Source organism: Wolffia australiana, chromosome 12, assembly GCF_029677425.1.
Source record: "Wolffia australiana isolate 7733 chromosome 12, ASM2967742v1".
NCBI classification, from domain to species: Eukaryota; Viridiplantae; Streptophyta; class Magnoliopsida; order Alismatales; family Araceae; genus Wolffia; species Wolffia australiana.
The window spans coordinates 12,518,455-12,540,926 of record NC_135846.1 but is presented as its reverse complement, the minus strand read 5'-3'; the positions used below and the strand labels follow the sequence as shown (position 1 = coordinate 12,540,926).

Genomic DNA, 22,472 nt, shown 5'->3' with positions numbered 1-22,472 from the left:
TTCAACATTTTCTCTCTGCATCTGTTCCTCTCCAAATATTTTCTCTCTCCCTTAAAGAGGACAGCCAAGATGCAAGTTGAAGTTGTTTGTTCTCGTTTCTCCCTCTTCGGCAATGTTCTAGTGCCCTCTGCAAATGATCCTTCCAGCGTTCTTTCTCTCTCTCCCTGAGTTCTTGACGACGGTCTTACCTCCAGGTCTCTTCCATCACACTTTTCCGATAAGAATATGAGAGTTATTATCATCATCCCAGACAAATTGCGGCTGAACATTGGATGGGACGCAGCTCGCCCCATCCCATTGCAAGTTCTTACAATGAGAAATATATGGTTATATTTAATATAGCATGATTTCCCCACAAATGATGTGGAAATAAGCCGAATGAATTTTATTCTGTAAGGATCTTCAAGGACATGAAATTTCTACTTGGATAAAACAAAAAACATCAGTATATTTCTGATAAAAGAGAAGAATATACAGAAACAGATAACAATTACGGACATTGTTTGGACATGGGGATCATCAGTGTCGGAGAAGGTGGTTGACTGCAGAGTCCAAGAAGTCAATGTTCTTCCTCAAGATTTTTCTTTGATTCAGGTCAAGGAAATTGTTTTTATGAAATTGAGTGCCTATAATATTTTATCAGTAGCAAGCGAAACATAGTACGATAAAAATAAAGTTACAGAAATATCAATTTTCATCACAAAAAATGGTAATCATGACATTTGGCCTCATTTTAAGGATCTCTTTCATCCCCTTCAACAGTAAACAGTGACAAAACCAAAGCCGAGAAGGAAACCTGATAAATGATTATATTATCTGCATGGCTGAAACCCCATAACTAACTCAGAAAAAGCAAGAATCAACGGATTGAACCACATAAAAACGAATTTACGGAAATATTAATTTTCATCATAAAAGTGGTAATCGTGAGTTCTTGGGCAGGAACGGGTGCTTCAAATTCCCAGCTCGGATGTGTGTTGCTGAAAGATACTTCCAGGTAGGCCTTTAGTAAGTAGATCTGCCACTTGTTGAGTGGTGGGTACATACTGTAACTGGATGGCCTTTTGATATATCTTTTCAGGGATGAAATGCCTGTTGATTTCCACGTGCTCTGTTCGACCATGTTGTTCAGGATTATGAGCTATATCATTTGCTGATTTACTGTCACAGTATATCGTAATCGGTTCCCTTCATTGTATGCAGAGGTCATCCAAAATAACTTGTAGCCATATCCCTTACATATACCTTCTTTCAACGCTCTGTATTCAGCCTCTGCACTTGATAGAGAAACGACGGGTCGTTTCTTGCTCCTCCATGTAACCAGATTTCCCCCGAGAAATATACAATATCCTGTAATGGAGAGACGATCAATGAGAGAGCCGTCATAATCTGAGTCACTATAGATCTCCAAGTTCATTTCACCACCCTTCTTGAACATTAACACAAACCCTGCTGTACCTTTTGAGTAGGATAACACTCTGTATGCTGCCTGCCAATGTGGTTCTTTGGGGCTATGCATGAACTGACTTAAAAGTCCAACAACAAATGCTATCTGGCATTGTATGATTCAGGGAGATAAATTTTCCAATTAATCGCTGGTATCTCTCCCTGTTTACAGGAGTTGATTCTTCACTTAATCCCAACTTTGTGTTAGGTTCAAGTGGAGTTTCAGATGATTTACAACCACTCATTCCTATCTCTTCCAGCACATCAAGTTTGTATTTTCTTTGAGAGAACATCTTTTGAGTATGCTACTTCAATACCCAAAAAATACCTTAGCTTTCCGAGGAATTTCATTTCAAACACTTCAGAAAGTCGATTACCCAAAGATTCCATTTCTTCCACATCATCACCGATGATGATTATATCATCTACGTACACAAGGAGGACGACAATACGACCAGATGGAGACAGTTTCAATAAAAAAATTGTGATCACCATTACCTTGTGTGTACCCCATATTTTTTAAGGCTCGAGAAAACTTCCTGAACCATCCCCAAAGAGACTGCTTCACCCATATAAAGTCTTCCTCAGCCTGCAAATTTTGTAACTCGGTAACTGAGAATAGTAACCTGGAGGAAGCTGCATATAAATTTCTTCATCCAAGTCACCATGTAGAAAGGCATTTTTCACATCATTCTGGTACAGCCTCCAGCCAAAATGTGCTGATATTGCAATTAATACATGCACTGTATTCAATTTGGCCACTGGTGTGAACGTCTCATCATAATCAATTCCATAATATTGAGTGTATCATTTAGCTACAAGCCTGGCTTTATACCTCTCCACTGAACCATCAGCTCTATACTTCATTGTATACACCCATCAACACCCAACTGGACATTTTCCCTTTGGAAGATCAACTATCTCCCAGGTTTCACTCTTAATAAGTGCTTCCATCTCAATTTCACCTGTGTTCTTCCACTTGTCTTCAGCTCAGGCTTCTTACACAGTTTTAGGGATAACAACAGACTGTATCTCTGTCAAGAATGTTTGAAACTCAGGGGACAGATGATCAAAATGTCACCAAATTGGAGAGCGGGTACTTTATGCCCTGGGTGCATGCTCACTTTCCCTTCCTCAGTGCAATGGGCCAGCCAGAATCATCAACTGGATTTAGCACTTGCACATGATTGTTGTTACCTTCAGACATAATTTCCTCAGCAATGTGATTTTTTCCAATTTCTGTTGGTGATTCAACTGCAGACAGTTTCATTTGATTCTGTACCTGTTGGCATCTCATCATTAGCTTCTCCTTCATCTTGCTCTCCAGGTATTAAATGATGTGTGACCTCTCGCACGGCTTCTTGATAGATAGTTACAGGTTGACTGTGTGGAATCTCTATTTTAAATATATCATTTGGAGGGGATGATTGCCATCTGACTCATCTTTGAAGAAACTCTCTGCTTCATTAAACGTTACATCTGCAGATACAAAGAACCTTGTAGACTTGGGATCATAACACTTGGATCCTTTTTTCCCTTGTGAATATCCAAAAAACACACATTTCAATGCTCTTGGGCTGAGTTTGTCCACCAATCTTTGTTCGTGAACAAATGCTGTACATAAACATACGATCTCTAGGACTGTATCCCCATTCATCTGGATTCAGCAACTCATTAACATAGTCCGTCACCGTTCTGCCTCCTAGTTGTACACTCCACGCCTTCACAACGATGTCATACATTCTCCAGAGATTGCTTCTTTTGAGGGCTGTCTTCCGAACGTAATCCCAGATTTCTTTGGCCGTCTTCAAAAAAGACATCCACGGGAGTACATCTTTCGTCATGCTTGGTAAAAGAAACAGATGGATGTTAGCATCGTCCCGTTCCCACAATCTATAAGATGGAGCAGCTGGATCAACCTCAGTTATTAAGTGTTCACCTAACTCTCTACCAAGGAGAGTGAGCTCAACCATCTGGCCCCACTGGTCAAAATTACAACCATTGTATCGACGAGGTTCAGCAATAGGTGGAATGATGGATGGTACTGCATAGGATGCGGCACTCAGGTCTTCGGCAGCCTCCTTTGTTGAACCAACTACAGTGGATCCAGCCATCTGCAAATGCCTTTAAGTCTCCTACCACCCAGATATAACCACGGAAAAACAAGAAGTCCAGATATAACAACTGCTAAGGGTGACTGGTTTCTCTCTGGCTCCAAACAACTATTGAACAATGCAGCTTCACACAACCAGCAGGTTTTGATCTCCCAACAACTTCAACCGACGAGGTGAATGATTCCTCATCCACTACAGCTTCATTACCGGCAAATGAAGAACGACGGTGACAACCAACGAACGTCGTCAAGAACGGTCACCCTTATTGACTCCAAATGATGGCGAGAAAGAGTCACACTCTCCACCAACAACAAACATCAACCAGTGGTCGTCAAGAATGGTCAGGAACAGGCGACTTCTCGTTGACTCCAAATGACGGAAAGAAAGAGTCACACTCACCACTGACAGCAGAACCAATTGACGGAAGAGGAGCGACGGCAGCTACTTTTCAGCTACTGCAGCTCAACAAACTCTGCAATCCATTGGACGTCTCCTCATAACATCGGCGATACCACATCACCTACTCTGGATCAAAACTCTGATACCATGTGAGTTCCTGAGCAGGAACGGGTAAATAGTCTCAAGGCTTACAAGCCCTAAATGACAAGAGAAAGAAGAAACAGAATACTTTCTTTCTTACTAAACCTAGACCCACGTACCCTTATTTATAGGGTACTAATATGGGCTACATCATATTGGGCCTATCATAATGGGTCATACAGAACATAGGGAAAAAGTACAAAAAATAAGATAATCTGCATGGCTGAAACCTTATAACTAACTCAGAAAAAACAAGACTCAACGGATTGAACCCCATAAAAACGAATTTACAGAAATATCAATTTTCATCACAAAAAATGGTAATCATGACATTCGGCCTCATTTTAAGGATCCCTTTCATCCCCCTCAACATTAAACAGTGACAAAACCAAAGCCGAGAAGGAAACCCCATAAATGATTATATTATCCGTATGGCTGAAACCCCATAATTAACTCAGAAAAAGCAAGAACTGACGGATTGAAGGTATGAGCATACTATTTGGCAAAGATTCATGAAGGAAAAATATGGATTTTGAGAGGCTAACTTCCACATAAGCAGTGATATATATGCAGCAGAAAGCTAAGTACAATATAGAGGATGAGGATACAACTGTACTGCAAGACTTTCCATCCCCTTCAGTTCCTCATTTAGTCTACCAAAAAAAAGAAAAAAAATCTCAAAAAATTGTTCAAACCGAAGACTTTACATCTGCTTCAGTTCCTCATTAGTCTACCAAAAAAATGACAAAAATCCTCGGACCATTCGTTCAAACCAAAGAACAGAAAAATATTTATCTTCCTGCGAATGATGTTAAGAGACTATAAATTTGTAACCTTCATCTGCAGATGGTTCTGACAACAGAATGACTTGTAGTCGGATCTACATGCAGAAGAGGTCCAAATAGACATGCCAGCCCAAACCAGAGGCCATACTCCTCCTAAGTAGACTTTTTAAGCCCCTCATACAGGGCTTGACAGGAATTGAGACATAAGCAACTATAATTGTTTCTCTCTCTCTTGGTCGTAACTCCTCTCCCTCCTTGCTTTTCAGACTTGACGTTGTCCCGCTGGAGAGCAGCAACCCTTCTGTTGGTGATATCATATTTCAATAGAGATATAAGAGAAATTTAGAAAAAAGAAGCCCATTCAACTCTTCCCCTCAAGCTGACGGGTGGATATTATCCATGTCCAGTTTTTCATATAACTTCCAATAGAGCGGGCCAAACAGTCATATGGTGAAGATATCAGCTCGCTGTTGAGCTGAAGGGATGTACAAAGAGCAGAATCATCACGACTCCAAATTCTCCTTAATGAAGTGATGATCAATTGCAACATGTTCTGCGCAATTGTGTTGCACTAGATCATGGGCTATGCTGATGGTAGACTATTAGCAAGAAAACAAAAAAATTCTTCAGCACTGGACAGAGTGACCAAACATTGCTTCTTTTTACTCAATGTAATATGATTTCCAACAAGAAAGGTACCAAACCCTATTGTGGAGCAATATATTTGGGAACAAATCAAGCAATATTCCAGAACAATGCCGTACTGTATTCCCGAACAAATCCCAAACCTTGGACCAAATTTGTGGAACGAGTCACAAGATCATAGATTATGGCAAAGTAATTGTTTTTGAAAGAAACTCGTGAGCCGCATACCAAATCTCCTTGGAATAAGTAACAGATAAGAATTCACCAGCAAAGGATGGACTGATATCATCAAGGAACAAGTGGTGAACAACACCCTTATTGTCGAGCCAATGATCATATTGAGAAGCAATGGGAAGTGGCAGCTCTCCCAAAAGATGCTTCATGAACTTCCCTTTCAAGGTAATTAGAAGATATTGACTCCATTGAAGTAGATCCAATCCAGCAAATCAAAATTCTTGTGGGTATGTGAGGCAGAGGATTGTGTCAGTTACTCAATTCTAATGTTGATAGAGTAGACAAATCCAACTGCAAATCGGCAGCCAGTATTTTTAAGTTCTTAGTGTGCATGACACGACAAAACAGAAGAGTAATGGCACAGATTTGGGGCGCACAGTGGCAGGGTCCACCTCAGCTCCTACTGCTCCACCTCTGCTCACATAGGTGCAAGCAAAGGCGGAGGGGGCACAAACAGGGCTGGAACCCATGCGAAAGGAGGCAAAAAATGCAGCAAACAGGGGTGGAAACTACAGGGATGTGTCGTCTTCAATGTAATTTGAATGCAGAAAGATGTTTTAATATCAGCAAGATATCCAATACCATGATCTCAGACAGTCTTTATTTTCCCAGGCATTGGATTGTCAGATATCATATATTGGGATGGATACTGAAAGGCAAACGCAAGTTGTCACACCCATCTGTGGGCCCATCACGCTATCCTGCATTCCCGGAAGGACAGGCATGCCCTGCATTCCACCGTCGCAGTCCCTCCCAGATGTCCAGCAAACGGTTGCATCCCCCACCACGTGCAGTCATACTCTACCACACATTCTCTGCTCAAATGACATCTCTCATGCACGTTGCACATGGTCCACTACAAGTGCCACACCTTGTTTGTTGTTTGCCATCATCTGCTAAACAGTGGCCAACAAGATTGGTCAATCCTATGTCGTCTTACTCTGATATGATACCAGCCAGCGTTTATAACAAATGCAGGACTGGTATTGTAACCACCCATTCTAGAGGCCAGACTCAAACAGCCTATCCCAGTTAGGGCTGAATTCCTATAAAAGGCTGGGCACACGTCAGCCCATGGAAGACAATTACTCGATGTGAGTCCTTCACATTCTCCCTCCCTCGACAGATGATCTTTCTTCGATATACATGACCATTCTCTCCTCCCGGGAATGATCTTCAAACCTCTCTTCTTCTCATCTTTGAACTCTCTGGACATCTCATTCTCCTTCACAAGATTTGCCAAGACGGGTTTTCCATTCTTTTTGAAGAAATTTTGAAGCACATCGTCGCTGTGACCGGATACACCCTAAGGGGCATATCATTATCTCGATACCCTCATCGCCGGCATCATCATATATGAGTAATTCACAGCAAGTGCCTACAATCACCATCCATCAGCTCATAAAGCTTGGTTACATTCAGTGGTACCATGCAGTGATGGACTAGACCTATCCTCTCTCAGTTCTCCCTCCAGTGGAACTAGTTCTCAACCACAACCAGAACTGAAACCTTCTCAGAACTTCATGGATGGAAATGCTTCAGACATAGTCTCTCACTGCACCACTGCAAACTTCTGGAGCAGCTTTCCATCAGTTACTCAAGTAACCTCAATTGTCTGAATGACTTGACAGCGACTTAATATAAACTGAAGAAGGTAGATCATAGCCTTGCCATCTAATACAGTGATACCATTCATTGCCAATTTATACGTAAGAGACTCTCGGTTTTACAGCTTCTTTCTGATGCTGCCTTGGTTTATCATCTCCAGAATTTTTTGCAAGGAATCAAAGGAGTCAACATAGCCCTTGTCAAACACTGCAGGGTCAGGGTTCTTCCTTGACTGAGGCAATGGTGATCTGGGGTTTACAGACAAATGTCCTACCCAGAGATGACTGGTTTCAATATCAGTTGGAAGAAAAGTGCTCACATGAATAAGTCAGAAGACATAGCAGGCAATATACCTTGTCTGTCATAATAATATAACAGACAACTTATCCGGTATGGGCCTAGTCACTTACAGGCCAATACCAGTTACAATACGAATGTCTATAAAAACACAGGAAAGTCGTCTATATTTAACAGGTCTAGTGAAACCGCTTCAGCAGCACCCCATTAATATTTGTCCTAGTTCTTCACCACTATGGTTTCGATCACTGGTGTTTCCTCTTTCACGCTACTTTTCTTGCGGAATACATGGATGACATCATCATCATCAGGTTGATGATGCTATTATCAATCCTTTAAACATGTTTTTCTGCCACATTTGAGTGGCTCTACCTTAGTTTCAGATATCGGAGGAGAAGGCACAGCCTCACCTGCACCAAAGCCTAGTTGACAGGTGGAAAGGTGGAGACACAGAGAGAAACGGAAAACAACTCTTCTTCACTCTACTTTGAACTCCAGGGTAACCCATACATGACGGGATATGGAACAAGGTACCCATTGCGTGGTCCCACACCAGGGTCATAGACAAAGGAAAAGTAACGGCCCTGTTGGTCATAGAAGAGAAAAATGGCAACACTCTTCAATTAACTCTTAGTTTCTTGATATTGAACTATCACACTTCACCGATGTCTTGTTTTGGACCAGCAAAAAAATGTACAAGACTTGGTCTAATATGCTGGTTTATAGGGTCCTAAGCTTGCTCCAGTATGCCTGGTCCAACACTACATAATCCCAATGTCCATCACAGCCTGATTGGGATGCCTGGATTATCATCACAGCCTTGTTTTGGACCAGCAAATATTGGCCTTTTCTATGGAGCACATTGCTCGCCAAACCATTGTTAGCATATTCAGCACTACTTGAAGCAAAATCCTGGGTGGTTCTTCGTTATTAGAATCACTACTAAGTTTGCAGCTACTTTGATGCTGACCGGGTCAAACCTCCTTTTGATGATTGCTACACAACTGACTATTTCCAGGAAGAGAAAGTCTGTAATTTCTTGGTAGAAATCTAGTTCCCTGGAAGAGAAAGTCTGTAATTTCACTCAATCATTGAAGCAGAATATTAAACCAAGGGATATGTTGGCTATGAAGACACTTGGACTCTGTATTTTCTCCAATAATTTGGCACTGTCTTCCAGTAACTCATGGAGCTATATTGACAACCTATCCAATCTTGCCTTCCAAAAGAAGTCCAAAATTCATTGAATTTTTTTGTCATTTTGTTTCTTACAAGATCAGTGTTCGTCTTCTTCTTCCAGTTTTCTTTAAATCTAGTGCTCAGCTTGCAGATGTCCTCATCAAGGCACTCCCAAGATCTCAAATCTATTTGCCCTGTTCCCGCTTGAGGGTGGTACTAAGTACTCTCATCTATAAGGCTGATTACAACCTCGAATTCCAATCAAGGAGAGGACGGGAATGTGGGAGAAGAGGCCAAAATGGTTGGCAGCGGAGGATACAAGATGCCAAGATGGACATTGACGATAGGAGAGGAGAGGCCCAAACGGATGGATGTTGCACATTGATGGATCACCAGTGGAACCAACTTGATTATACTTCTATCCAATGCTGATGTAGATTTTCATCAGAATAGAGGAAATCAGTGAGAAAAAGGTATAATCATATAGATCTGCAGTTTGAGTAGCCGCAAGAACGGCAAGAATGATAGGGGAAGAGAGGGAGAGATATCAGGGGTAGTGTGCAACACAGCCAGATTGGCTGATCTCCACTCCGGAAGGAGAATCTCCTGTCCAGCCTTAGACGCCTTAGCGATTTTACGAAGAAAACATAATGCTGCTTCTATTTCAAAAAAAAAAAAACATAATGTTGCTTCTTGGCAGTATGGCATCTTGTTTATAGGGTCCTTCAGTTTCTGATACGTTCTTCTCAAGAATGTACCATCGACGCGCCACCAAGAGGCCACGTTAAGTCAAGTCGCACGTGCGACTTGACTATAAATGAGCCCAGCTCACTGGACAAGTCAAGAAGTGGTTAGACTCGTTGGCAGCGGGAGCTGAGGCTGGAGCACGGGAGGTTGTCCGCGACCAGAAGGGGGAGAGAGGGAGTCGATTCCCGATCTTCATGTGTTCTTCTTCCATCTAATCCTATTTTCCCCAGACTATCATTAATCTTGTTCTCGTATTTTACTTCCTATGTGACTATTTGGCATTTCTCATCAACAATTGGAGATTACAATTTGAGGATTGGTTGAGATATTCTACCTGAGATACCTGCTCGGTATCAGTTTACCACCCAAAACCTTCTTTCAAGAATGTGTTTGGATATTTTGGACTTCCTTTCTGCGACATTTTCTTTTTTTCCTACATTTTCTTGGGAGAGCCGTAACAACTTCCATCTCCCCCTCCGAAAGGGGGAGAAGGGAAACACAAGCATAGTGCAACATGACCAAGATGCCCTTATTAAACTGAAATGACAAAACTACTCCAAGATACGATGGGGAGATGGGGGTCATATCATGAGCTAAATGGGCCTTCCTCTGTCTCTTTCCTCGTCTATTGAGTGGATTAGCCTTTCATTTTTGAAATCTATATAAATGACTAGTTTCATGACTGCCTGAGAAGGCTTTTTTATACGTATGATGCAACTCTGATTTCAATCCATGGATTCCTTCAAAGATACTTAATATGATCTAACGATTTTCAGATCCGGTAAACATGTGCGTTCATCCAAGTAAGAAGAGAATCAGTATTAAATTCCTCCCCCAAACATAGCTCAGCCTAGAGAAACTATTTAAAAGATTCTTGGCTTTCTAGAAAAGGAAAAGGACCTGACCTGAGGCATGAATTCATGTATCTGTTTCCTTTTGTCGCGGCATCTAGCACTGAAACAGGAAGAAAAGACTATATCATGGGGCGTATGCGCCTTTGAAGTGAATTTTCATCATTTAAGTTAACAAAAAATGCATACTCAACCAAAAATATTGACATTTCACTAAAGCTTGTTTTCACTAATTTTAATTTCCATTATACTCATGTAAAAGGCTTTAAAATTGGAAAACACATCCATAAGTTTGGAGATATACCAGATTCTTGAAGACGGCCAATGACATCACTAAAACATTGCATATGCTCCACTGAGATGCTGCTGGCCTATGCGGCATAAAAATAATGTCGGATGTTGAGGCCCATAAAATATGGAAACATAATTACGATGGACTCAGTATAAATTGAGAGAACACAAATATTTTTTTCCATCATCGAGAATTATTATGCATTTAAAGAGGGAAGAACTATTTCCCTATTGGTACCTAACCTCAAAACCATTTGTGCTAATGGGATTTTTCAAGTCTCCACAAGTAAAGTGGGAGTCCATATTCCAACAAAATCACTCCTACTGTATTGTTAAGTGTCCCAATCCGTTCTTAACACGATGAATTACGAAGCAGTCATACTAAATAAATAAGAACAGCAACGTCTATAACAAAATGTAAAGAAGAAAAGCTCGCGTCCTTCATCAACAAATGAAGCTGGAATCCTTCGCAAGAAAATAAATATTATGGCAGCTAAGAATAACCACGGGATTAATGTGCAACTTCGACAACAAGTCAAAAAATATTTCAACATTACGGATTTCCCAGCAGATACCAGATCACAGGATTCTATGTATTTCGACCGCAAGGGACGTAAAAGAAATCAAAATCGACGGAATGAACCTCGGAAAGCGCCCCGCGAAGGGTGGAAAAGAGAGAAACAAAGCTGTCAGCAATGGCGGCGGAATCTCTCTCTACGAGCTCCATGGCCTTCAGGATTGCCGCGCGGTCCATCGGCGGATGAACATCTGCGATGAACTCTCCCTGCATTCCTTCAATCTCGTCGCGAACCTCCGTTTTTCCAAGATTTTCTTCAAGAATTGGGAGCGGAACCTCTTCTTCCTCCATATAACTCAAATCAGATCAACAATTCATCAACTGTTTCGACTTATGAATTTGGACAAATATACGAGAAAGTGAAACTATTTTAAATTTTTTTCTAGAAATTATCGCAATCGAAGTCTTTTAAAGATAAATTTTAATTTATCCCACAGAGGAAAATACTGGAAATATAATTTTCAACAAGTGAGGATCAGAAGCACTTGCATTAGTTTTTTTATGAAAATTTTATCCTAAACTGGACACTTGGATAATAAAGGAACGTTCATATATTGAAGGAAATTTTAGTGTTCGAAGATAAATGTGAAGCTCCTCTAGTTATTCCAGCCATTTTTCAGTTTACTTATTTAATCCCATTATAAGATTAGCTTGGTGATACACCATCACTACTTAGTGGAACTTTATATCATTTGGAATCCGATTTATATCGGTACAGAAATCAAAAAGATGGTTAGTGAAGTGATACACAGATCTAATTATAAGTTAAAAGAAAGTGATGCTGGTTTTCACAGTAGTCATTGATAATCTGAATACAGTAAGCATAGTGAAATGAAAACAGAACTCTAATGGGCCTTTAGAAAAACCGAGATAATAATCAAATCCCCATGTAAAGAATCAAACCTACTATCATTTTGGTTCCTTGAATGAGCCCCACAACGGTACAGCCTCTAGACATATCCTAACGCTCCCCACATTGAACCTTCTTACCTTCTATTCAAGAAGCACGACCATATTTTTGGCATCATCTTTCACATCATTCTAGTTGTACCAAGAGGGGATAAGGCTGATCACCCCAAGAAATATTAATATGGTTAATTTGGAATCATCTGGTATCGGAATCACGTCAATAAAAAATGCCTAAAAAGTTTGTTTGAGATATAAGGATTGAATAATAAGTTAAAAGAAACTGATGTTGGATTTCATGACAATAGCTAATAACTTGAAATCAGATTACGGTTAATTTTTTAGGGGACTGCACCTATTTTATATTATACTCCAACTAGAATAGTTCATAAACAACTCATTATACTTTCAGTATGTCCTACAATGTCCATTAAACTCTACGGAGGTGGACCTCTTGGCCTACTCGCTGATCTATATAATGATTTGATACGGCAATAAATAATGCTTGGTAAATTAATTAGTGAAGGATTTATTTAACCCAATTGATCAGTTGAGTTTTTGACACTGAGGTGCCAAGCTACACTACGCTCTTGAGAAGGTACAATGGCTTCATTCCCTTTCATGGGAACTTTTTTTCATTAGTTACCATGTTAGAATAGCATTTTTTACATTAAAATGGCATGAGATAGAATCAAATATTGAAGCTTAATCAGCCATCCTAGATAGTACTAATTGTTTGAGAAATCACCAAAAAATTCTTTTTTTTGACATCTCCATTAACTTAGCCAAGGACTTCATGGCATTATCTTCATTCAGCAGACTTCTCTAACTCTAAGAGGACATTTCCATGTTGACCACATAATAAGCTAAGCGATAAGAGGCATTTGTTTCTCATTAGAGCTAAGCTTATGCATAATCTTGTGATAAGAGACTTGTATTTCAAAGCTAAATACAATTATCCATCCACAAAATGTCTTTGATGTCTCAAATATAAGGATCACTTAAAACAACAATGACAAGAATCAACTAGGTTGAAAGTATCCATGGATTCATATAGATCAATTCAATGAACTCCTTACCAAAGAGCACCCACTCAAAATATAACCGTCCATCCACAAAATATCTTTGGCGTCCAAAAAATAAGGACTTTTTAAAACAACAATGACAATAATCAACTAGGTTGACAATTAGGTATAAACCCATCCAAGGATTCATATTTGATCAATTCAATGAACTCTTTACCTAAAGAGCACTCCACTAATTATCATGATGTCTCTAGGTAAATGGTTACTAAATAAACCATCATAATCATCAACCAATCAGAAGTAGATGGTAATATTATATCTTCTTATTTTGGTATCCTTGTTTACGTTTCTAACACTTAGGAATGTTTTCGTTATATATTAAAAGATAATTCATCAATATTATAACATCCCATCGTTATTGAATCAGTATACGTAACACTGGGCTTGACTTGACACATAACACATGCATACTTATCAATAAGTTGAGTGTTGTATTGTCTATTATTGGGTGGTGCATTGAAAATGATTTGTGTTAATGGCTTCAAATAACATAAGGAATGTGTGATAGGCTTGCAGCCTGTATAATTTTGTCAACAGGTATATAGGATAATACTATATTTCGATAGTGAAAATATTGAATTTCCATTTGGGATTTGAGATATTGATTTGAATTTGAATAAAAATAAGTTGAGTGGTGTATTGTCTATTATTGGGTGGTGCATTGAATACTTGGGATTTTATATGTTCATACACATGCACACACACACACACACACATATGAACCATCTAGTCATCAAACCACCATCTTCAAAACCACATCAAATCCCATTAGGACACCTGAAGTAAAAAAAGACTCTATGTATTTTGAAAGCAATGAAAAAGGCTCGGGGCACATGGTAACAGCTCATAGACCCTTTATACACGATGGTTTTGGAAGTAATGAAAAGACAAGCACCTCTACCTGAATATGCATAAGAGTTGACTAAGTTATTTTATCGGCCAGATTGAGTTAGATTGATATTTACTCTAACAGAAAGATGTAAGATATTCACATTACTATCTCCAAATACTTTGTTTCAAAGTCATATTTGACCCATTAACTCAGTGTCATATACATGAAGATATTGGATACTAACATGATGCACTTAGCTCCAAAATGATTCCTCAATTCACTAAAAATTTTCATGTGAGGTTTTGAACATGTAATCATGTTTGAAAATTATTTTATATAGTTCATACTTCTATAAATAAGGTTTGACAGTGGGAGTTAAGAAAATGCCTGAACAATCATCAAAACATTAGACTACACATTTTATTTAACATTAGTCATTGATTCTTACAACGTATATGTTGGGTTCTATGGTTCTGATTTGGGTGAAACAAAGTGGATTCCAGTGGAAGACTTGGAATGGAATTGAAAACAACATCATCAAAACTAATATCACTTAGGGCATGGATCACATTTGTGATTGCTTGGATCCTCGAGTGAGAGGTGTTGAGCTACTAAAGTGTGAAGCCTCTAGATGTATCCACTCAATCCTTCACACACAAAATCTCATCTTTTGCCTTGATGAGCCCTGTCCATGCGATGCCGTCATGGCTACAATGTTTCGATCACATCAAAAATGGAGAGGAGATATGAAAAGCAGAAGTGGAAGAGCCCATAAAAACACTATCATGGGTGAATTGCATTCAAGGCTTTTCCAAAGTTATACTAAGTGAGTGTATTTCATGAAAACCACAAATTTTAAGTATATCTTCCAAAGTCCAAAATATCAATTTTGAGTAACCCTTTAGGCCCATGCATTAGTCTAGTTGATTGAGTCGTCCAATAGATTTTTTTTGCCTTCCAAATTAAATAAATATTTCATCGTATATATTAATTAATGATGGATCCATTTCATGCAATTAATAGGTCGAGTCTCTACCCCATGGATGCTAAGCTACACTTTGTGCTTTAAATGATACAAATGAGTGTTTATTGACTTACTTATTGGACATGTTTGTAATCAGTTACCATGTACGTATAGTCCCTCGTTCACTTGATGTATTAAAAAGTTATCTTAGAACTGTTCTTTGATATTCTATTGCCTTGGCCAAGGACCTCATCACATCGTCTTCTTTGAGTTGTCTCCTCTTATATAGAGGGCTTACGATCCCATCTTGAGTAGTCAATCATCTTTGTGAGTTTCCTCGTGCACCCACATTAAGACTGTTTATAATTATATGATCAGGAACTTATAGATCATTGTCAAAGTACCATCATTTGTCCACAAAACGTCTTTGCTGTCTCATGTCTAAGGACCATTTACACAACCATATCTTGAATCAACATGATTGAGAGTTTAGTGTAATACTATTCAGGGGTTCATACTAATCAATTCAGTGAATACTTTTTTGCTAAAGAGTGCCCTCTATGTATCTTTAGCTTCTCTACACTACAGGTTACAAGACTAGCCATACTCATTAAATTATATCTCGATATTTTGACATCCTTTTTGAGTATCTTTATAATAGGAATATTTAGAACACATGCTTAACAACTAGTGATCTCTGTATGATGATCTCATCATAATTGACTAAGTAGGATCATGTGCTTCATTATAAGCATCACACATGCACTATAATGAATACATTGTAGTACTAAATATAAAACAAGAATGAAATGTGTGATTGGCTTGTGAGCCACATTTATTTCCATCCCTATCTAGGGAAGGTCATTGTCTTACCAGAGTTAGGTCAAAACATACTGAATGGGACTGATGGTATACATTTTTAGGGATGACCAGAAGTTTCTCACATAGAACTAGACTGAAGACTTAGATAAATATTATTGATATTATTGTATATCTCTCCCCCTCCCCCTCTATCTCTCTTAACCTCTCATTATTACTTGTTCTCTTGTGATTTCCTTCTCACTTTCTCTCCCTTTGTAACTATTATTCTTCCCCCGAAGCTTCTCAATCTCTCTATCTCTTATTGTTAGGCCCCTAACGAGGCGGCATCCCTGCCCAGAGGCCTGCGTGCTTATTGGGAGGGCGTGTTTGTGTATAGACTCACTATCTGTAATGCATTAAACTATTTAGTGCTATTTAGTGCGATGCTACAATGCATTAAACTAAGGCATTGGGGCAGAGAGAGTGTCGAGATAGCGCGGGCACAGGGCACCCTTGCGGGTAGTGTTGGGCGCGCAACGCCCAACTTGAGGTACAGAGCACGACGACGTTTGGGCGGATTGTGCAAGAGGTGTCAGCTGGGGTGCGGGTGGTGAGCATGATCGCCGGGCCTGCAGGGGCCCGACGCTTCGCACGGGGGTATGCGTGTAGTGGCGGGGCCAGCGGGCACGCATGCGGAGCGACGACCTCATGGCGCAGGAGCGACACTACGTAGGCGTGCGCCGCCTTGACTCGTTACTTCGGCACCAACCCTCATCTTCCCCCATGTAATACTCGATGATATTAATGCAATGATCCTATTCCCCGATGGGGCTGCGTCCCCACCCTCTCCTCTAACCTCTTCTATGCGTATTTCAGCTATTGTGCAAGTCTTCTGTTGCAAAGATCAAGGCTGCTCAGTGTTCTACTCCAAGCACTGAGGTCGGCACGCGCCCAATTTGAGCACTCGTCCTAGTTTGGGATTTGACTGCGTGACACTTATCCTTACTGTCATTCTCACTCTCTATCTCTCTTGATATCTCAATCTCTCACTCTCTCACTCACTATCTCTTGCAATATTTCAATATCATGTTCTCTCCCTCTTTATCTATCTCTATCTCTCGTCCTCTCACTCTGCGTTTCTTTGAATACATTGTTATCTCACTCTATGGCTCTCCGAATATTTCATTCATTTTTGCATTCTATCTCTATATCTCTCAATATCCTTTCTTGCTATATTGGTGGTCACGGAAAAAAATAGTCACACTTCTTACAAACTTTTAGTAGAACATCATATTTCCTTATTTTGTCTTATAATATTTCCTACTAGTCACTTAATTATTTTTCTAAGATTGACATTTACCTTTTAAAATGGACTTTTTCACTAACCAATCTGATGTGGCTCAACTTCAGGTATACACTTAAGTTTTTGTCATCCGTCATCGTCCGTAGTGACAAACGGATGACTGAACGGTTGGATTTCCGTCATTAATCATTAGTCATCCGTCATTCGTGACGACTGGCGGATGACGAAAATGAAGGAAGAAATGACGGTAATGACAGATGACTTTTACCAATGACAAATTTTTTAATGTATTGATTAGAAAACTTAAAAATTTGTCTAAATTTTTACCGATTCAAATGTGCATTTAAATCTGTCAATTTTTTTCTCAACAGAAGTAACAGAAACCATTTCAAAAAAATCATTTTCTTGAATAATTACTTACAGGAAGAGGAAGAGAGGCGCAGACCCAGGACAAATGACAAACGGACAAAGAGACACGACAAACGGAGGGGGAGAGATGAGAGAGACGGAGGGGGGGTGAGAGACGGAGAGAGGGAGAGAGGTGACAGCCGAAGAGGGGAGAGAAGCGACAGCCGAAGAGGGGGAGAGGCGACAGACGAAGAGGGGGAGAGAGGTGAGAGATGGAGGGAGGGAGAGAGGCGACAGAAGAAGAGGGGAAGATGGGGGGGGTCTAGGACGTCCTTTTCGTCATTTGGTCATCGGTACTTCAAAGGAAGATCGACGGAAAGGACGAATGACGGAATCGTGAAGATGACAAAACGGTGACAAATGACGAAAGTGACAAAAAAGATCCGTTGGACGGATAACGGAACGGAAGTCCGTTCCGTTCCGTTCCGTTCAAAAGCGTCATTCGTTTTCCTCCTCCAGATCTAGTTAAGACAGGACTGAGAGAAGACAGTGTACTTTCCCAGATCTAAACCTTCTCCGATCGATTTTACCTGATTGGTCCAAAATATTCGCGCTGCGCTCATCGATTGGGCACTGATTCGATGTGCTGAATTCCGGCAGATCTAAACCTTCTCCGATCGCTCCTGTCCGAGGATTCGGGTACAATCGCCAGCGAATTCCAGTTCTTCAATCAAAACTTGTCTAGATTCGACGAATTTCTCCAAAAACTGTTGCCCACAGATCATACTCCTTTCTCCTGTACGATTTCTCTACATTCCGCCCTCAATTTCTCCGTTTTCAGGATGAATTGAATTCCAATTCTTCAATCAAAACTTGTCCAGATTCGTCGAATTTCTCTAAAAACTACTGCCCAGAGATCGTACTCCTTTCTCCGATGCGATTTCTCTGCATTCCGCCGTCAATTTCTCCGTTTTCAGGATGAAATCCGACGAATCAGGCGAGAAGAAGCTCTCCGCCTGCGACGTCGAAGCCCTGAAGAAGTGCCTGGAAGAGAACAAGGGAGATCACCGGAGATGCCAATCCCAAGTCGACGCCTTCAAACTCTCCTGCTCAAGAAAACCTTCTCCTCCACAGAAACCCTAATCCATCATCTCCATCATCTCCATCTTCATCATCTCCGCCATGTCAATCCTATGCGGGTTCCCGCTGCTTGAATGCGTCTACTGCGCCGGCTGCCTCCACTGGGCCTTCAAGCGCGCCCTCCACACAGGCAACTACGACAGCGCGACATGGGACAAAGCTTCCGCCATGGAATTCTCACCAGTGCCGCGCCTCTGCAAACTGATCATGGCCATCTACGAGGACGACCTGGAAAACCCCAAATTTCTTCCTCCGGGCGGCTACAGCGTAAACCCTAATTGGGTAGTGAAGAAGACGACCCGCCATGAGACCAAGGGCAGAGCTCCGCCGTACCTGATCTACATCGACCACGAGAACTTGGACCTTGTAGTGGCCATCAGAGGGCTTGATTTGGGGAGCGAGAGCGATTACGCGATCTTGGTGGATAATCGGCTGGGGAAGAAGAAGATCTACGATGGGTATGTGCACAACGGGCTGTTGAAGGCTGCAGCTTGGATTTTGGACGAGGAAGGCGAGAGATTGAAGGGGATTCTGGAAGAGTATATGGGATATGGTTTGATTGTGGCGGGTCATTCTCTGGGTTCTGGCGTGGCTGCGCTGTTGACGATGTTGTTGGTTCAGAATAGAGAGAAAATTGGGGATTTGGAGAGAAGCAAGGTCCGTTGCTTTGCAATGGCTCCGGCTAGATGCATGTCGCTCAATCTTGCTCTTGCTTTCTCCGATGTCATCTTCTCCGTTATCTTGCAGGCATGTCTCTATCTCTCTATCTCTCTACTGGCCTTGTTTTTTCTGTGCTAGCTATAGGGTGTTTTTCCAGCTAGAGGTTTCTTTTCTACTGGCTTGTCGATTTCTTTTCGTTTCTTGTTTTTCCTTTCTTTTTCTGCTTGCTATGCGCACACTAGACATGGTCGTTCTATTCTTTTTGTGCGAATTTGTGCGAATTCTTCGTTCTGTTCGGTTTTCCAAACAGAATAAAAACAAATGCGAACAGAACATCGCACAGACCTGTGTGTGGTTCTTTTGTTCGCTTTGTGCGAATTGTTCTAGTTTTGTGAGAATGTGCGAATTTTGTTTGTTTTTGAAAAAAAATGAACAGAACAAAGAACAAGGCCCTGTGCGGTTCTTTTGTGCGATTTTTTTGTTCGTTTAAAACGAACAGAACAGAACGAACATGTGCGCCGCACACGATACTCTCTACCTCTCTATCTATCTGTTTGTCTATCTTTCTCTCTTTCTACTGGCCTTGTTTCTCTGCGATAGTTACAGGGTGTTTGCAGCTATATGTTTCCATGGGGATTTCTGATACTCCCTATCTCCATCTATCTGTGTCTATCTTTCTATCAGTCTATCTATCTATCTAGGATCTATCTATTTAGGTGCGTAACAAGCAGCCTTACTTGGTTTGAACGTGCTTCTGGCAGTAACCAGTTTTTTTTTCCAAATTTCTTCCCGGATATTTCAAATTCTTCAGAGAAAGCTCTGTCTCTCTCTCTCTTCTTCTCTCTCTTTTTGGGGCTTGAGAAGTAGCCATTTTTTCTTCTTGTGGGAAATGGGTAGGGATTGGGTTTTCTCATGATGACTTCCTTTTTTTTTTTTCTGAAAGAAAGTAGGCTCATGATGACTTCTTGGTGCAGACTTTGACTCCATAGAATGATATTGCATCTCTCTCTCTCTCTCTCTCGCTTGTCCATTGGTGCTTAAGAAACAAACATCTTTGCTTCTGTGTGAATAGTTTCTCTCAAGAGTTCTTCATGCCGATATTCTCTCTCTCTCAGTGCCTTAGAAACGACCATTTTCTCTTCTGTGTGAGGTATTATCAGTGACTACTTTTTCTCAGGATTAGTGCTCTCTCTCTCTCTCTCGTCTTGGGTACTCAAGAAGAAGCCATTTTTTCTTCTGTGAGAGCTGTTGACAGTGACTGGTTTCTCTCAGGATGACTTCTTGCCTCGAACTTCGACCCCATTGGAGGATATCTTCAAGTCCATTCTCTGGTAACAGGCAATTGAATCCGCTTTCCTGAAATCTCTTCTCTGCAACAAGTTTTCTTGCTCATTTCTGTTTTTGGGCAGTTTACCGGGCGTGCTGTGCATGAAATGTCTGAGGGACACTTGCGTGCCGGAAGAGAGCAAGTTCATGGATCCTAGACGCCTCTACGCACCGGGAAGAATTTACCACATCGTCGAGAGGAAGCCCTTCAGGTGATTTCGATTATTTGATCAAGTAGATATTGTCGCAGATGATTTTCTGGATAGACTTGTCGCTGAAAAGTTTGGATTTTTCATGACAAATACGCAGAAAAACATGCTATACCCAGGTCGCTCCGACCAGGAAAAACAATCTTTAAACCTTGTGTTTATCGATCGAATTGAGTTTTTGAAATTCGAAATTATTCATTATTTATAAACTAAAAAAAAGATTGTGGTGCAAACTCAAAAGACCAATCTTCAGTTCTTTATCCATCCTCCTTCAATTTTATCCGAGAATAGCGTGAGTTTTCTTGTCTGTTGTGCTTCACCTATTAGCTTCTGTTTTCCACAACTTTATTTGCTGCGCAGTTTACATCAGAAAAAGCTTTCCGTAACGAAAATAAAGAATAATGGAAAATGAAATTTCAAATTCAGTTTTCCCCCTACAATCGTGGACAAAATAATGCTCGTTATTTTTTCCTGATTTTCGTTCTTGGCCGACGTCTTTCAGCAGTTAACTATTAAGGGCGAATCATGGTAAAAAAAAAGAGAAAAAATCTCATTAGCACAAGCAGATTCCTTTCGATTAATTCGATATTGAACTTCTGCACAAAGACCCATCTCCAGAAAATAAACTGCTTCCTAATAATCATCTTCCTACCCGTTTGAAGATCCTGAGATTAAATCCGAATTTGAAATTAAAAAATCTGATCTTTTTAACATTGATTTTGACCCAGATGGGGGCGACTGCCGCCGGAGGTTCGGACTGGCGTGCCAGTGGAGGGAAGATTTGAACACATTGTGCCATCCTGCAATGCCACATCAGATCATGCCATTATCTGGATAGAGAGAGAAGCCCAGAAGGCATTAGAAGTGAGTTCTCCAAAATACCCCTCCAAAATCAAGATAAATGACTGTTCTACCCCTGATGTTCTACTGTTTCATGGCACAGCTGATGGTAGAAGCTGAGGGTATTTTGGGGATTCCTGAGGCCCAGAAAATGGAGAGACAAGAGACCCTTGCCAAGGACCAGAGGGAAGAGCGTCTCGCTGCCCTCCGACGAGCTGTGACATTGAAAGTGCCCCATGCGGATGCCACGTCAGCATCCAACACGTTCGAAGACGGGCCGAGGATGAGCTGGCAGGAGCTGATTCGTCGGCTTCGGGAGAGCAACGGTGAGGGTTCGCAAAGCAGTCATACTAGTGAGAATGATCTCCTTCTTTAGTTCACTATTCTATTTTCTGTAAATAAGACTGAATTGATGCTTTGAATACCTTTCTCCAGTTTGATGCGACTGTCTTTAGTTCACTATTCCATTTTCTGTAAATAAGACTGTGAATTGATGCTTTGAATACCTTTCTCCAGTTTGATGTGACTGGACATTATTGGATGAGAATATGCCATTTGCATGTGAATTGGTCTGAAATTCTGACTAGATGGGGCAATCATCCTAAATGAATCTCTTGAAAGTTACTATCAAAATCGTGATCATATGGGGGAAACAATCCATAAAAGTTAAAATGTTTATCACAGCAGATCCCCCACCTTAAAAATGTTCTTCCATTTTGTTGGTTCCCCTACCATGTTCCGTTT

The 22,472-nt window shown here is 40.7% G+C and overlaps 2 protein-coding genes across 4 annotated transcripts; one reads left to right on the top strand and one right to left on the bottom strand.

The window, feature by feature from the left end:
• Nucleotides 1–407: 407 nt before the first annotated feature.
• Nucleotides 408–11,639, bottom strand: LOC144710285 (uncharacterized). 3 transcript variants are annotated; one of them, XM_078584012.1, is made up of 5 exons: nucleotides 11,381–11,639; nucleotides 10,751–10,817; nucleotides 10,501–10,549; nucleotides 4,709–4,753; nucleotides 408–583 (listed from the first exon to the last, which is right to left on the bottom strand). In XM_078584012.1, exons 1-5 carry the CDS (start codon nucleotides 11,603–11,605, stop codon nucleotides 520–522), a joined length of 450 nt encoding a protein of 149 aa, XP_078440138.1. In that variant the 5' UTR covers nucleotides 11,606–11,639; the 3' UTR covers nucleotides 408–519. The 3 variants fall into 3 exon arrangements, with proteins under 3 accessions (XP_078440138.1, XP_078440139.1, XP_078440137.1); XM_078584013.1 differs by lacking the exons at nucleotides 408–583; nucleotides 4,709–4,753 and adding an exon at nucleotides 590–4,085; XM_078584011.1 differs by lacking the exon at nucleotides 408–583 and having other exon boundaries at nucleotides 4,709–5,186.
• Nucleotides 11,640–18,588: 6,949 nt separating this feature from the next.
• Nucleotides 18,589–22,269, top strand: LOC144710209 (uncharacterized). The gene is made up of 5 exons (XM_078583909.1): nucleotides 18,589–19,440; nucleotides 20,626–20,684; nucleotides 20,763–20,891; nucleotides 21,617–21,752; nucleotides 21,832–22,269. Exons 1-5 carry the CDS (start codon nucleotides 18,736–18,738, stop codon nucleotides 22,102–22,104), a joined length of 1,302 nt encoding a protein of 433 aa, XP_078440035.1. The 5' UTR covers nucleotides 18,589–18,735; the 3' UTR covers nucleotides 22,105–22,269.
• Nucleotides 22,270–22,472: the final 203 nt, after the last annotated feature.

Excerpts from the sequence above, each read along its gene's own strand:
- LOC144710285 (XM_078584011.1), bottom strand. The coding sequence starts at position 11,605 with ATGGAGGAAGAAGAGGTTCCGCTCCCAATTCTTGAAGAAAATCTTGGA. Across the intron at positions 10,550-10,750 it reads TGGCCGTCTTCAAGAATCTG|TGCTAGATGCCGCGACAAAA; the intron begins GTATATCTCCAA and ends TTCCTGTTTCAG. Across the intron at positions 5,187-10,500 it reads TACATGAATTCATGCCTCAG|AAGGGTTGCTGCTCTCCAGC; the intron begins GTCAGGTCCTTT and ends TATCACCAACAG.
- LOC144710209 (XM_078583909.1), top strand. The coding sequence starts at position 18,736 with ATGTCAATCCTATGCGGGTTCCCGCTGCTTGAATGCGTCTACTGCGCC. Across the intron at positions 19,441-20,625 it reads TCTTCTCCGTTATCTTGCAG|GATGACTTCTTGCCTCGAAC; the intron begins GCATGTCTCTAT and ends GGTTTCTCTCAG. Across the intron at positions 20,685-20,762 it reads ATCTTCAAGTCCATTCTCTG|TTTACCGGGCGTGCTGTGCA; the intron begins GTAACAGGCAAT and ends GTTTTTGGGCAG.